The following is a 16,191-nucleotide window of genomic DNA, read 5'->3' as shown; positions in this document are numbered from 1 at the left end:
AAACGTATTTCCTCCACCACATCACCAGTGTCACCACATCACCAGTGTCACCACATCACCAGTGTCACCACATCACACATCATCCTCAATATTCATCCAAGAAGAAAGATTCTTTGTGCAAGAATGGCTGTAATTAAGTAACTGTGGATAAGCACTTTGCCTCCAGGAGACAACAAAATAAAAGCCACTCAGAAGAGTCCATCCATCCATCCATTGTCCAACCCGCTTATCCCACTGGGTGGCGGGGGGTCCGGAGCCTATCCCGGAAGCAACGGGCACGAGGCAGCGAACAACCCTGGACGGGGGGCCAGCCCATCGCAGACTCAGACGAGTCATGGGGGGAAAACACTGCAGAACAGTGTCCAGTCTGGCAGAGACTTTGCACACTGTAGAGCACAATAAGAACGATAAAACTGTGGTCAGTGTCTGTATAGATTACTGACACTTTTTTCTTACAGGTCACTGCAGATAACAGGTGCATTAAGCAAAAGAGCATCAATCCAAGCAGAAGATATTGCTACGGGCAGTCAGTCTACTGCAGCAGAAATGTTACTCTGTCGTGCAGTATTGCAACAACAGTACCAAACATAGTGTGGTTTTATTTATATTGCTTTATTTTATTGATATATATTTCACTTTTAATAAGTATGATTACAATATGTTGACCTTAGAACTCCGACGACTAGGTGGAAATAATAAGCCTACTATATAGCTAATAACCAAAACTAAAGATAAACAAATAGACTAGTAAAACGGCAGGTATTAGCATAGATAAAATAAATGTTTTTTTGGTATATAGACACACACCTTCTGCAGGTGAGCAATGAATTCCACACATAAGAAACTGCATGGCACAGGGGGGGCGCTATACAAATTCAATGCTGAAGTGCAGTTAGTTGGATTTACTGCAATTTGAAACTGGATTGCTTGTGCACTATTTTGCATAGCTATTTTAAAGCATTTTCACCAGTCGACTGGCTCAGGTTCAAAGGTCTAAATACTGTTTTCTTTGAGCATGAAAAATGGAAACAAGGTCTAACATTAGGCTGAATTCAGGCACAGAGGCGCTTTTCTTGCACAGGACAACGACGAGTCGATCCTGCGGCACGCTTCTGATGTACACAGCAGAAACGCACCTGCTCTAGTATGAAGCATGCATGACACACAGCTCATCCCTCCTGGGGCAGGGGAGTCAAGGACCAGGGATGGTCCGAACTGGGAGCAGTGGGCAGCGTCTGGCCCAGCTTGATAAACAGGCTGCTTCTCAGCTGAATATACACAAGTAAGATCAGCCACTACTCAAACCGTTTGTTTTACTGAAGAAGTATCTCACATCATTTCCCGGGAAACCATAAAGAACGAAATGTAAAAATGTTCTAAGCTGAGTATATATCTCCCCTGCTTTGCTGGTGCTGAGGAACACTGCCAATTATTCAGGCGGGGGGGCGCTCTGCAGATCCCTGTGAAATCTATGGTTTAATCAATGAGCAGCAATAACAGAGAAAGCCACTCGGAGCTGCAGGAGGCTCCTAACTCAGAGGGCCGGGAGCCGTTCCCCGGTCACTCCATTTCTGTGCCACCGCAGCACAGACGCCTGCCCGCTTCCCTCTGCCGTATTTCCTGCGGCCTCTTTCACGTTTTCATTAACCAGCCTGAAGGGCCACGATTGGTGATGGTCGCTGTCTTGTTTTTCTCTGAAACTTCAGTCTGCTTTTGTCCAGTTTGTTTCTGCCACATTTAATTATTGCTTACAAGGAGAACAAATCAGTGTCGTTTCAATCAATATGAAAAGAATAATGAGGTTTAATTATCTACATTAAGAAATGTTTAAAATTACTGTAATTTTCATAATCTTCAATGCCTGTATTTATATAATGTATTTATTTACTGCAATCACCCATGACCTGCATGACTCTGAGCACAGTAACCGACTAATTCATTCAGTACCAGATCTTATGCATGTGCTGTTACTAAATGCACTCTGGGATCAGATTAATATCAGATTAAGTTTCCTTTTTTAATGGTTGAAAGTAAATCATCATTTAATACTTGTTTATAATACTTTCTTAAGACTTTCTTAACTCGACATACTTAGGGTGAAGGTAGAATGTATATGATTTATACCATGGAGTATTTGTAAATAAAGAAGCTATTAATGGTAACACTTTACTTGTTGGGGCGCAAATAATATAGCATTATGCTATTTCTTGTGTATTAGTTAATTTAATACATAAGTCTTAGTTACATACTGGTATCATGTTAATTCATCATTAATGAATCTCAATGTGTTTTCTCAAGCAGTTACTACATGTTACTATATCTGTTAATTCTGTAAACTTTTGTGAACTACTGAAGGAACTACTAAGGAACTACTGAAGGAAAAGGCAATAAATAACACAAGTTAAATACAGGTTTTATGTTTGTTCATCATTAATGAATCATGACATATCTTTTATCCAAAGCAGCTGCTATTTTTGTTCACAATTTGTACTTCAGTAGTAACTGAGTTATTACTCACTGTTTGTGCCCCATCAAATAAAGTGTTACCCTGTTAATATTTACCCTGTACATATCATGGGGCTTTATGTACTTAAATGGTAGATAGAGCTCTAACCCTGCATTGACGTTTTTTTCTATTAAAACTGGAGTTAATAGAGGCTGCTGCTATAAATAATTGGGTTCTAGATGCTGAGATAGAAAGAAGTCAGATTCAGTGGAAATGCCAGGACTGGGTTACAAAAGTGAGAAAAAGATGCAGTGTGATTAAACGGAAGTGGCAGCGTAGGATTACAAAAGTGAGATTCAATGAAAATGTCTGTGCTGGATTATAAGACGTGCGAATGTGATTCAGTGCGATTGAATGGAAATGCCTGCGTCAGACTGTAAAACCGACGCAACAGCAATTTCTTGTGGAGCTCAGATCAGGCTCTCCTGTAATGCGAAGCGAAATGGATCTACTGCAACAGGAAAGCGACAGAGTCAAACCCCGAGGGACACTCTCTAAGAACGGAGATACTGTGTCAGCAGAGACTTGCTGTCAAGACAGTGCTACCTACTAAGCCAGGAAGGTAGCATGCTTAGCCCTAATAACCAGGCAAAATGGGTGAGCCACTCGCAATCTTTTCCCCAAGACTTGGCTTGTGCAGCTGATCTATCCCGCATGAGTTTAGCTCAATATCACTATCGATCTAGCAGCAAGCAGAAAGGGGCGGAGTTATACTCTTATTAGCAACTCCTAATGTCTGATAGGGAGAGATTAAAGGTCTGTTACTGCCCGGGGGCGCAAAATCATCTAAATGCCTTCATTAAGGAAGCTGAATATCGAATTACCGCAAGACAAGACCGACCCTTTTAAATGAAAGTCTGGGGGCAGGGTGGGACAGACAGATAGCATGGTGGGCCTGTTTGTGTTCATCATGTCATACAATATCACCCATGCAGAGATCTTTAGCTGAAAAATATGCATAACTGTCGAATGAACTTTCAGCAACCTTAGAAATTATTCCATCATTGAGGAGATTTGCAGAATAAAAACAGATTCATTCAGCCATAAAACAAACATATACAAACTCTGAAATAAAACATTGATCAGAATGTTGTTGGCAATGTTGTTCATAGTCACTTTCCTTTTTTTGTGTGTCTCATCCGAGTGGGAACATCTTAAATTTGCCATATGATACTCATTCTGCCTGCTTCTCTAGAATTAATTTACAGGTAACATCTGAATCAATAGTGATTACAGAACTGATGAGGTTCTTGGGAGAACACCTCAAGTCTGGTAGTGGTGGTGCTGGTGGTGGTGGTGGTGATGGTGCTGGGGGGGGGGGGGTGGGGGGTGGTCAGGCATAACACACAGTTTTTCATAAGTCTTCTGGGACTGACATAATTCAATGGCTCACTTTCCTGTGACACTGATAGCGGACTGATCCAGTAATAAGCCTTACAAGGAGAAAGGGCCTCAATCATAGTTATCATGTCATACTCTAGTGAAGAAGCAGCTTAATCATGTCTATCAGCTAGCAAGCCACACCCACTCTATGCCTGAATTAATGTTCAGGCTGAGCCACGGCCTGAGATTCTGTACGTTATACTCAAAGGGGCGACACAGATCCGATATACACGCCCCCCCCCCCCCCCCCTCAGAAGCAGGATATTAACAAAGATCCCCTGAAATTGCCCCATAACATGTTCAAATGTTTCATATTTTCAAGAAAGACATTAAGTTTCATCCTATTTAATTACATGTATTGTTTTCAGGTAGTTATGTCTATTACTGAAGCACTGACCGCTTTCTTTTAACAATCATGGCATTTTAGGGCAATTTTGAATCAGCATGTGGTTTATGTACGTTATTGTGGGAGATATTTAAGATCACAGTCCCCCATATTATGCTAGATTGATGAGCGCAATCTTGTTAAATTTGTCTGTTTTTTTTTTGTTGGGAAAACTGTTAAGAGAAAACATTGTTGGATTGATACAAAAATTTTGAACTTGATATCAGCATGGGTTCCACAACATCAATAGTAAATAAATAATGTAAAACACTCCCATTTAAATATTATATTGCTTTGAAATAAATAGAACTTTTTATGAATCAAACCAACAGCAATAGCATGTAATATATAGGTTTAACATTATCAATGAAATATGCATAAAATAATTAAACTCCATTCAATACAAAGATCCGGGTATTAGTTTCGGATATAAAACATTATAATACCATATCTCATTTCGGCTGTCCTGTAAACTATACTCAAGAGGCACGTGAAATGATTGTGACTGTCTCTCTCCCAAAAGCGCAGATTCAACACATGCTACTAGTTGGATTTATACTAAATGGCTTCTTAAAAATTGGAAAATGATTGCAAAATATTAGAATCGTATCATTTAAAATGTTTGGTATCGTGATACGGTTCTGACACCGGTATATGAAACGATGATAATCAGATGCTGAAACTCTAAGCACAATGCACAGGTTAGATTGCCATAGGTAGACTATACAGGTACAGCAGCTTCACTAGTAATACACAGCTGTTACACTGTATAAATCCATACAGGAGCCTTTTAATCAAAGCTAAACTAAGTGAATAGGAAAAGAAGTTGAAAGCACTTTAGCATGATAAATACTTCCTGGTAGAAAAGTATATACCACAGATGGAAACTGCTGCCTACAGCAGACTATTTCATATAGTGATGCAACATCTGATGTAAGACTCTGAAGGGGGCTACTGGGTTCAGGAGCCAGGGACCTACGGGGGATTTCCACTGCCGACCAGGGAGCCCCAGCTTCGCAAACATCTCTGGTGCTCCTCAGCCTGGTTTGTTCACAACAGCTAATCTATGTCTACAAAAAACTCTACATCATTTCACAGGCTTGTTTTTCCTTTAAACAAGTACACTACCAGTCAAAAGTTTTTGCACGCACTGAGATTTTCTACAATTGCATGTCACTAACTTGACAATTAGTAAAAATACACTCAATATTATTTGCTAACAAATACATTTATAGTATGTTCACCATTTCATTACCATTATTTGCAAGAAAATGTCATATCTTTGATTCATAAAAGTACCCTACTCTAGTTGTTCACACAACTTTCCAGTGCTTAACACAAACAAAAAATCTGCAAGTAGGTAAAAAACTGTGGTGTGCAAAAACCTTTGACTGGGAGTAAACATCAGAGCAGTATAGGTGCCTATGAGGAGCGTAATGTGATGCAGAAGAAAATGTGAATCATTTCACACTCCCCTCTTTTCCCGTTCTGCAAAACCATGAGATCTATAGGACATTCACAGCACCATTGCAAAGTTTAAATGGAAGCAGTCAAATTGTAGAAAGGCTCTGCATTTCATTGCTTATTCCTGTTACTGATTTGATTATTTATTCATTCTGCTATAGTGTTTCTAAAGCTGAATAATTTATAGATAGATAGATAGATAGATTGGTTGATTGATTGATTGATTGATTGATTTTGTCCACCAGGATAGAAAAGTGTTCCACACATTTTATTCCAAGTGAAAAGCTGCACCATTTTTTATCATTTTATTAATCCACACTTACCCTGTTAAGACGACCACAAAATCCATGACGTTCCAGCCATTTCGGAGGTAGGAACCTTTATGAAATGCAAACCCAAGGGCGATGATCTTTATTCCAGCTTCGAAACAGAATATCCCAATAAAGTAGGGCTCTGTGTCATCCTGCAAAGGAAGGGACGACTTGTTTAAAAGGTACAGTGAGGAAAACCAATTGTAATGACAAAAATCAGAAGGAAGATGAGAGTGCATCCTTTATAGTTGTGTCAAGGCATACTGGACCTCAGGACCTTATTTGTATTACAGTAACTATGCATGTAATACGCCAGACTAGCTTCCATATAACATATTGCATTTGTAGTCTCATGCATTTTGTAACAGATACTGACATATACATGATGATGAAAAGCAGATTCTCACTTCCATGGCCTCATCTCTGCTGCTACCATTATTTTCCTTTTGTGGTCTCTCTGGGATAAATCCTGGCTATTTAGAAACAATCTCACCCTCGCTGCCTGTTTCAAGGGACTTCTCTCAATTAACAGTTCTAGACACATTTCTATTGGCTGCCAGTTCTCAACACCCACCACATGCATACAGCCTTCATTTGCCCATCTCCCTATCTCTGATATCTCAAAACCTCTCTTCACTAACAGATCCACTTACTAACATGATCAACACATAGCTAACGACTGGTATATTCTCCACATAGCTCATGACTTGTAAATTCTCCACATAGCTCACGACTGGTATATTCTTCACATAGCTCACGACTGGTATATTCTCCACATAGCTCACGACTGGTATATTCTCCACGTAGCTCACGACTGGTATATTCTCCACATAACTTATGACTGGTATATTCTCCACATAACTTATGACTAGTATATTCTCCACATAGCTCATGACTTGTAAATTCTCCACATAGCTCACGACTGGTATATTCTCCACATAGCTCACGACTGGTATATTCTCCACTGCATTTAAGCAGGCTCGAGAAACTCAATTTCTTAATAAAACCCACACGACACATCACAAGCTGAAAACTACACACCTCTATCATCTAATTTCTGTCTCGAGATTTTCAGTGTGCTGTCGTCAATCGAGTTTCCAATTTTCTCACACAGGATAACCTCTGCTACAGTGTGGCTTCAGAGCTGGACACACTCCCTTCCTGACTAATGTGGACACCCTGAGGTCTGCAAGAGCTGCATCTGGCCATTTATTCTCCTGCTGGACCATTCAGCTGGCTTCATCACAGTGAAACACCAAATCTTCCTGTCCAGCCTCTGTCAGCTTGGCATCACATACCTGCTCCAGTTGGTATGACTCTTACTTTCAGTTCTAGTATCTTCAGCTCTCATCCGATCATCCAGTCACATGACTTCTCCTACTACTACTACACTGATTATATCCAGCTCAACATGATCTTCCCTCCAGAGGAGCCCACAGTCTCATCTCAAATTTCTCATTGTCAGTGCAGCCTGGATGAGGGATCATCACCTCCAGCTGAACCTTTCAAAGACTGAACCTCTTGGCTTCCCTGCCAACCCTACCATTCATCACAATACCACTTTCATCTTAGATCATCGACATAGTCTCCTTCAAAGGTCTGCTAGGAACCTGGAGGTAATGATAGATGACCAGCTATACCTTGTTGTTGACATTGCAGCTATTTCATGATTTTGTACATTCATGTTGTATAACATCAAGAAAATCTGACTTTATCTGTCAGGATTATGCAGCTCAATTTCTTGTACAGACACTTGTCATCTCACAATTAAATTACTGTGACTTTACTGACGAACCGCCAACATGTTCTGTGAAACCACTGCAAATGATGCAAAATGCAACAGCACTTATTCAATCAGCTTACATTTTACACCTCTCTTTGTCTCTCATTGGTTCCTCATAGACGCTCACATCAAACTCAAGTCTTTGGTGCTGACTTTAAGAGCTGCTAAAGGAATGGCACCTACTTACACCAAGTCACTCATCAGGAGCTATGCTCTGTCTCACCCTCTACAATCAGCAAGCCAAGCCTGGTGATCCATCCACCACATAAAATTAGTCTCACTCTAGGCATTTTACATGTGTGGTTCCTTAATGGTGGAACAAGCTATCCATTCATATCCAATCAGTAGAGTCATTCCCAACCTAAAAGAAATGTCTCAAGACCCAAACTAACGGCTTACTGCTCATCTATTCTGTCTTCATTGACTCTTCCTTGGATATGGTCCAATCACAACAATGCATACTAATATCTTGTATTTCACACACATCCCATAGAACCTAGTTCTTGTGGCAAATTAATTCAACTAATTTGGCTTTTAAGAGTGTTTTGTACAGCTCTCGCTCCAGTACTGACTTGCATTTTTTACCTGAGATCCTACTATCTGCCTATATCAATTTGGACAAAACTATCTACTAAAGAAATGTAAATGTAATCATCACACACAAATCTCTGGTCTCACATGTGTAGCACAGTGGCCAAGGCAGCAAAATAGAAAAAAACTGATGCATTTTTAAATAACTACTCAAGTTTTTCAAGTTATATTAAATCAAAATATCACATCAACCATTTTACTGATGTGCAAAAGGTGCCAACTCAACGTGAAATGAAATAAAGGAAGACAGCAATACTTATTAGTGTGTATTATGCAATAGCTTTTCTGTTGAAAAACATGACAAACATGCATTAATGTACATTAATTACTTGAGAAAAGTGCCAACAATTAGCTGTTTAAATGAACACCTAAGAGTCTTTTATTTTTTTTACCTCACATATTTTACTGTGGAGATCTTGATGCAATAACCATGCATTTAAACTTCGGTTGCTACACCACTCATGCAGCATTACACTATGGGAACTGTAGTTTTGACAGCATTGCTGTCTAAGTAGTGATTCGGACTGCAACTCAAACCGCTATACAGGGCACAAACAAACCTTGCTATCTTAATTACCTTGCAGTAAACACACACACAGTGCAAGGGCAACTATTTTTGGGTGTTTTGTGCACAAGCAAATTAATTCCTACAAAACTGAACACAGTCTCCCTGGCTGTATCCATTTCCAGTCTTGATTTATTTTATTTGAATAAAGAAAAATAAATGTCATGCATAATTGCACACAGTTCTGATTTCACTCCAGCCACCCATCTTCCAACTGGTTAAAGTTGAGCCAGCTGACACATGCAGAGGAATTCACTTAACCACACATCTTTGGACTTGGTGAAGAAACCTGTGCACCCCGAAAAATGCCACACAACACCGGGAGATGATGTAAGCTGCACACACACTGAGCAGTGGGCGTGGCTTAAATCTCAGGCTGCGGGGGCGTGAAGCCCCATCCCTACCCACTCCGCCACCCTGCAGACTTAGTTATTCATAGAAATGAATGTTTGGTGTCATCTGTTTTTGTGCTGTAATCACATTTACCAGCACCTCCACATAAATACACATGATTATATAAATTACAGGAAATGTAAGATTTCTCATGTCTTATTTACGGTGGCTCTTCATAACGTGCCACCTCATAACCTCAAGGCTGAAGGTTTGACTCCTGCCTGCACTCTGTCTCCAAAGATGACATGTTCTCCGTTTTCACAGCTGTTTCCTCCCACAGTTTCCCTGCAATGCTGAGCAGGATAAGTGGTTGAAAGATGGACGTCCATCTGATCACCGATGAGTCAACTCCTCTCAACATCCCATCCTCAGATGTATTGTAAAAACAGAACTAAAACATCAGAAATGACCGCAATACGCATCAAATAAATTACGCAAATTGTAGGCTTCACAAAGTCAACCAACTGAGATTTTACAGTTAATATTGTTAGCTGTCTTAACCAGGTTAACCTGGTTAAGACTCTTGACTGTAGATCAGTTCTGTGTTCCACATGTAAAGACCGCTGTAATTGTTTTATTGATGTCTTCTAAAATTACTCTAAAGGCCAGTTCCTGGCGAAAGAAATTAATGTCTGAAAATGTACTCCTGCTCTTTCCCATCATAATTAACTGCATGTATTACAAGGTTTTATTTTTTTCTTCCATGTGTTTCCAGGAACTGTAGATTAAGAATCAAATTTATAAAGTATTTCTGCCCTAGTTTCTGATACATTTATCTCTTTAGGTGCACAAATCTTATGTACATATTCATGAGGAAAATATACAATAGAATTTCATTACATATGATGTTAAAATGATCTTTATGTTATTCCTGTCCTTTACCTAATAATCAATTAATGTAGCTGGAGATTCTGAGTCTACTTTTATAAATTATGCATTCCTGTAAAATGTTAATGGTTTTCTTGAAATCACTCAGGTCTATTTTAAGTCTGGAACACTGGAACGTTAAAACAGCCACAACCTGAAAATGCTCACTAGACACAATAAGCAATGAGAGTTCTCCCTTTTCCAGCTAAAGGGATACTTAAATAGTTTTTTTTTCCATTTTTTGTGTAATATAATATATTAATGGCCGGACCCTCTTCCAACAGCCTAATATTAAATAACAAGAAGGAATAGAATAATAATATAAAGTCACATCATAATGTCAAATTAAGCTCATTAGTCACAGACAATCGATAAGGTATCTGAGCAGCTGTAACATCCTTGGCAGTGCCGACACCTGGCCTTTAGGAGGTCCTGGTCATAATGTGCTGAATAATCTGCTGTAGACTGAGCTAAACACACCACAAGCATTTACTGTCCTAGTAACACCAATCAACAGCACAATGCAATTGCTAGTTCTGAGAGTTGTGAATTTGGCGTGGGGGGGGGGGCTAACCACACTCAATGTGTGTAATGCCGGTTGACTTACAAAACCAAGCTGGTGAGAGACCTCTAGCTGCCAGAGAAGCAGGTCGGGGCTCCCCAGTGACATTACATAACTGCTTGGCTAAAATATTATGAAACAGACATCTACAACATCTGTGTTTCCTTTTAGATTCCTAGCCATGACCTGATTATCGTGCGATCATACTACTGTATGTGCAGTCAACACCCTTAGATCTCCAAACAGCATCAGCTGAACTTCACACGAGCCGGTCATCGACACACACTGAGCTACTGCTCTCTTGCTGGCACACAGTACAACCACTAAAGCACATGGATGCAAATCGTAAACAGTGGATAACCTTTAGGTAACATTTTAATTAAAGCAATCACCATAGTGCATTAGAAATACCTTCATAATGCATTATAATGCATTAATAAAGTATTTTAATCACAGCTATAACTATTTAGAAAAATGCACAATACGTTATAGCCATTTTATTATGCATTATGAATGCTCTATGAAGCTCCCATCTATAATGCACTATAGATACCTTCATAATGCATTATAATGGTCAGTATAGGGTGGCTTATTCACTCACCAGTCGCTCTGACATGGGGGTCTTGTCACAGGCAGGCAGATGTTGCTCCAAAGCCAAGACGATGCAGTTTGCTATAATTGTCGCTAGGATCATGTATTCAAATGGAGTATGCAAGTTAAGGAAAATTTTAAGGAACATTTGCAGAACAGAACCACCGATGTTCCAGGAATGTCTCACCTAAACAATTACAAGAGGGTAAGAAAAGCAATTGATCATATTCTGAAGCTTGGTTCTGCTTTGAGACCTTAATTTTAATTAAAGCTAAATAGTTAAAAATACCACTGGAACCACAAATATATCTGGTACATGATAATAGTCCAAGATAGCTAGAAAAAGCATACTCAAGCGTAGTCTGAGTGGCTAAATGCAAATATCAAACAGCAACGGCAAATATCACCTGAAAGATATGCTTGCTGGTTCACTCTCTGTTGCATTGTGTGTAATTAGGCCATTGTGTTGTTTATAGAGACCTTCTCAGGGGTCTCAGGAGACTACATTACTGAGGAGATGATTCTTACCCCACACATGGATACTGAATATGAGCTAAATGTGGAAACAGACAAGCATCAAACAGGTGTCTGGCTGGACACAATTCCAAATTCTCTTTGCCAAATTTGTTCTCTAGAAATCCCTTTCAAGTGAAAATATTTCCCTGGTAACCCAGGTCTGTCCCCTCTCTGTTTAGACTTCTAAGTTTGGTAAATAAGTCCATATTTGCTTATTTTACCAATGGAAAAAAAAAACCTTTCAACAAATTTCAAGAACATCCCACTTCTGTGCTAAACAAAAAAGAGAAGTAGGTCATTTATGTTTTTACTTGCACTGATTTCATAATTATTCTGTCACAAATTGCACATAAGGCAAATAATTAGCCCAAACATGGAACAATAATATGTTGAAAACTCAAAAAAAAAAAAAACTCTGAGAACTGGACGTCAAACATCCATTAGGTAAAACATCCGTGTATACAATGAATAAAAACCGCAAAGTGCTTTTATTAGCTCAGGTAAGGAACCAAAGGAAAGCACCAGACAGCTCAAAGCAAAACATGCGCAGTAATTACTTGTAATGTATGTAAATGACAGCAGCTAAAACAGTGGTATGAGCATGGAAATGGATAAACCTGATTTATAAAATATTTATGATGCTTCTGGAAGCTATTATTTTAGAATAGTGTAGCATGTGCATGTTGGTGACATAAAGTTCCTTAGATCTGTGGTTGGAAAGGGTTAACTAGAACAAAAATTATACATCACTTAAACTGAAATATAAATACTTGGCATCTACACCATCAAAGTTCAAGCTACATACCCCGGACTTCACAGGCCCGTATTGGATTCATCATAATCTCCACAAACATCACAGCGGGTTTCTTCTACTACCCCACAAACACCTAAGACCTCCTACACTGGATCCCTTCATTGAATCGGAAATAAAATCCATTTCATCTCAACTCTCTCTCTAAACTGGTTATGGAAAAATTCTGCATGGCAGAAGTAGATTTTTGGAACACCTAATGTTAGAGGCAGGTTAGGGTTAACCATAATCTAGTCAAACAGTTTTCCACATAACTCAGTGTTTTATGGTTGTTACAGATAATCCAGATGTAACAGAAGTGTTTGGCTCAGAGGTGACTTCTCTTCTGGCATGGAATGTTGTTACATTGCTCTTCTGATTTACAGAAGTTCCTATGTCTTGCAAAAAAAAGATCTCTGTAAATGATAATGAGATGGCAAGGTTTGATCCAGTACCAAAAGAATCAACATTCCTTACTGGTTATTCAGCCCAAATATATGCAAAAATTTTATCCAATTTGAAGAGACTAAGAAAAGTATTAATTGATAATAGATATATAAAAGTATATATAATATGATATATGTAAATTACCTGCGATATTTTATTTGTATATTTTAAAGGACAATAAATATTCCATAATTCCCTACATCCTCCTGAAAGCTACGCTACTGAAACCCTTTGTCACTTAGCTTCTTGTGAGTTCATGTCTCATATTAGCTTCTAATAAATATCTCTAATCTGATGGTAAAAGAAACGCAACCGAATTTGCTCTGACAGCCACACGAAAAACCCCGCTGTCTGCTTGTGTTTATTCGAGAGCCGGGTCTCTCCGCGTTTATTCCGGAGCAGGACTTGGCGTGTGGGTGAGTTCAGGACCCTGGAGAGGGGCTCTCGCTGTAGGGTGGGGACAGTGCAACGGAACTGTCCTATAACATCATACAATCACACGCTTGGAATTCAAATCTACTTTTACACTTCATTTCATGCTAGATTTTGGATAGTAGTAGAAAAAAAATGAAGTTTCAGGGATGGATCTAGCTCCGTGTTGACTCGTTGAATATTCATTTCCAGGTTGTCCTAAGAAAACAGCTGCAACTGGGCAGCTGTCACGATAAACAGCATATAGGCCTGTATAGTTCAGAAGTTGTGAATAAAACAGAACGCAAGTTTAAACAGCAATCCACCGTGTTACAGAATACATAGACCTGCTTAAAAAAACCACGACGATTTTCGTTTATTTTGTTTGTTTGTTTGTTCATTGTCTGCTAAATACTTAAATGCTGTAAAGCGTAAGGATTACCCAGCTCAGTATTCAAGCGCAATGAAATCCTTACTGTTATGATGTGTTCCCCCCCCCCCCCACCACCACCACCACCACCCCATGTGCACGGAGGCGGAAAATGTCTAATGCTGCTGCTAGCTTTTACCGCGACGCTACGATCCTGCGCGTCCGCGATCCTTTTACACCGCGCGTCCTTCCGGGCGCCCCAGAGACCCGAGGGCCGATGCTCCATGTAAAACGCAGCCGGTTGCTAGGAGCGACCGGAGACCTGCTGCTCCATACAGGGGGGATCGATACGGCGGTGATTTGATATGAAAAGAAAACAGCGGCTTCCCCGGGGATGCATACAAGGAAGCATGATAGACCAGACCGTACTCCGTCTGATGCTGCAATTATATACTCGGGACCTCGAGCTGTGTACTCCGTTAATGTAATGAAACAGTATTGCAATGTATGCATATTTCTCAAAGTCCACTGACGCAGCCAAGTCTTCCCACTACTATAGGAGTGCAGAAAGGGAAAAAACCCTACCCATCCTGCCTAATGCAGCTTATACCCATACATGTCCCTATGCACGGAGCCACAGCGGAGGACTCACATGCTGTGCAGCGCAACGCTTGCTCATTCAAGGGAACCTTCGACAGGAATAAAGAATCGTTATTTTCAACTAGATTTTACTATCTGTTATTTACTTCTCCGTGATGCTTCGCCTGGACGCTGGTAGTAGTGGAAAATAAACTTGTCAAAACAGCTGAATATTTTGCTTTTGCTGAGGATACAATATGCGTCACGTGTAACTTACGGTGTAAGCATGAACACTTTAAAGGCTGGTTAATGGTGATGCAACTTAGCGGTGCCCTAAGTATATATAATAAGTAAATACGAACTGAAATTACACATAACCATTAAGATCAATCAGATCACGGTTGCTGTTCTCAAACCAGTGTAAAGGATATGGCCATTCGGTTATTTTCTTAGCATATTTCCGAATAATGTTATCTTCACTAAAGATGAAAAGAGAGCGATTGACAGTAAAGCAGTTTTGTTTGACGGGAATAGGGTTGTATATGGCCATTGTCCTGGCTCTTTGAGCCATCGATTGTTTGTACATCCTTTGGCCACCCGGGGGGCCTCCCTGCCGGCTTGCCCCTCTCCCTGCACCCGCTGGACTGCCGCCTCCATAGCGGGTAGGTAGATCGTCTCCGAAGCGAGCCATTCTAGAAACGTACAGATCCGAGAGAAAAAATCCAATTTGACATCAGATACGACAGAAAGGACAAGCATCACAACACAAGCTGTTATCCTAGTTTAGAGTTTGCATCTGTTTGGAGTCTGTTCAACAAACATAGAAATATCGGTAAATATTTTCTACAGTTTTCCTTTTTCTTCCGGCAGGTAAATTCCCACTCTCGGCTGCCTTCCTTTGTTCAGTCTTCCAAGTATAAGCAGAAAAAGAGAAAGTTAAATTCCGGTGTCGCACAATCCGTGCAAGGTGCACTTCAAAATACAAATGATGAAATAACTGTGTTCATTTTGGCTTGAGGAAATAAAATACCGAATATTCAAAAAATATCGAGCAAAGATTAAAAAAAGAATAAATAATGCCGATTCGATTTCACAAGTAACATACGACCCACCAGAAAATTAAAATAAAACGAACTGGACAAAGACTCCAGATGTGATCTTCTCCTCTGCTTTTTCTTTTTTTCGCTTTATCCGAAGTGAATATGATGATGACTCAGGATTTTCTTTTATCCATTCCGTTCGCTTCCACATAATTAAAATCAAGCAACAGAAAATCCCACTATTGCCACTTCCCCGTTTTACTTGATCATTAGCTTTCAGCGTATAATGTAACCTATTTCTACCGTCTCAGCTCCTTATTAATAAACACACGTGACTGAAGGGAGCCTATCAGTAGCGCCACCTGTGCCACTACAGAATATTCAGTAGCAGACTAAAGCGACAAACTATTTAATTTATAGCAAGTTTCATGAAGCCGCATATTCGCGGGTTACACCGATACTCGGTAGGGTTCCTTATGTCTTGCACTGCGCAGAGAAAACACAGAAACACACACACTCCATGTCTCGTGTGTGTGTGTGTGTGTATGTATATATATATATATATATACACACACACACACACACACACATACACATACACACACACGCACTAAACGTGTAAAATGTATGAATCTTT

At 39.8% G+C, this 16,191-nt stretch overlaps 1 protein-coding gene across 1 annotated transcript in view; it reads right to left on the bottom strand.

The window, feature by feature from the left end:
• The window catches only part of cacna1ba (calcium channel, voltage-dependent, N type, alpha 1B subunit, a), a 153,757-nt gene extending 137,934 nt beyond the window's left edge, over positions 1 to 15,823 (bottom strand). The window contains exons 1-3 of the mRNA XM_072703813.1: positions 14,947 to 15,823; positions 11,412 to 11,518; positions 6,062 to 6,201 (exon numbers count right to left, since the gene is read on the bottom strand). Coding sequence (XP_072559914.1) covers positions 6,062 to 6,201; positions 11,412 to 11,518; positions 14,947 to 15,205 — 506 coding nt within the window. The 5' untranslated portion in view covers positions 15,206 to 15,823. The remainder of the gene's footprint in view (positions 1 to 6,061; positions 6,202 to 11,411; positions 11,519 to 14,946) is intronic.
• Positions 15,824 to 16,191: the final 368 nt, after the last annotated feature.

Source organism: Paramormyrops kingsleyae, chromosome 2, assembly GCF_048594095.1.
Source record: "Paramormyrops kingsleyae isolate MSU_618 chromosome 2, PKINGS_0.4, whole genome shotgun sequence".
NCBI lineage: Eukaryota > Metazoa > Chordata > Actinopteri > Osteoglossiformes > Mormyridae > Paramormyrops > Paramormyrops kingsleyae.
Note: the sequence above shows the minus strand (reverse complement) of the source record. Positions and strands in the feature narration are given on the sequence as shown.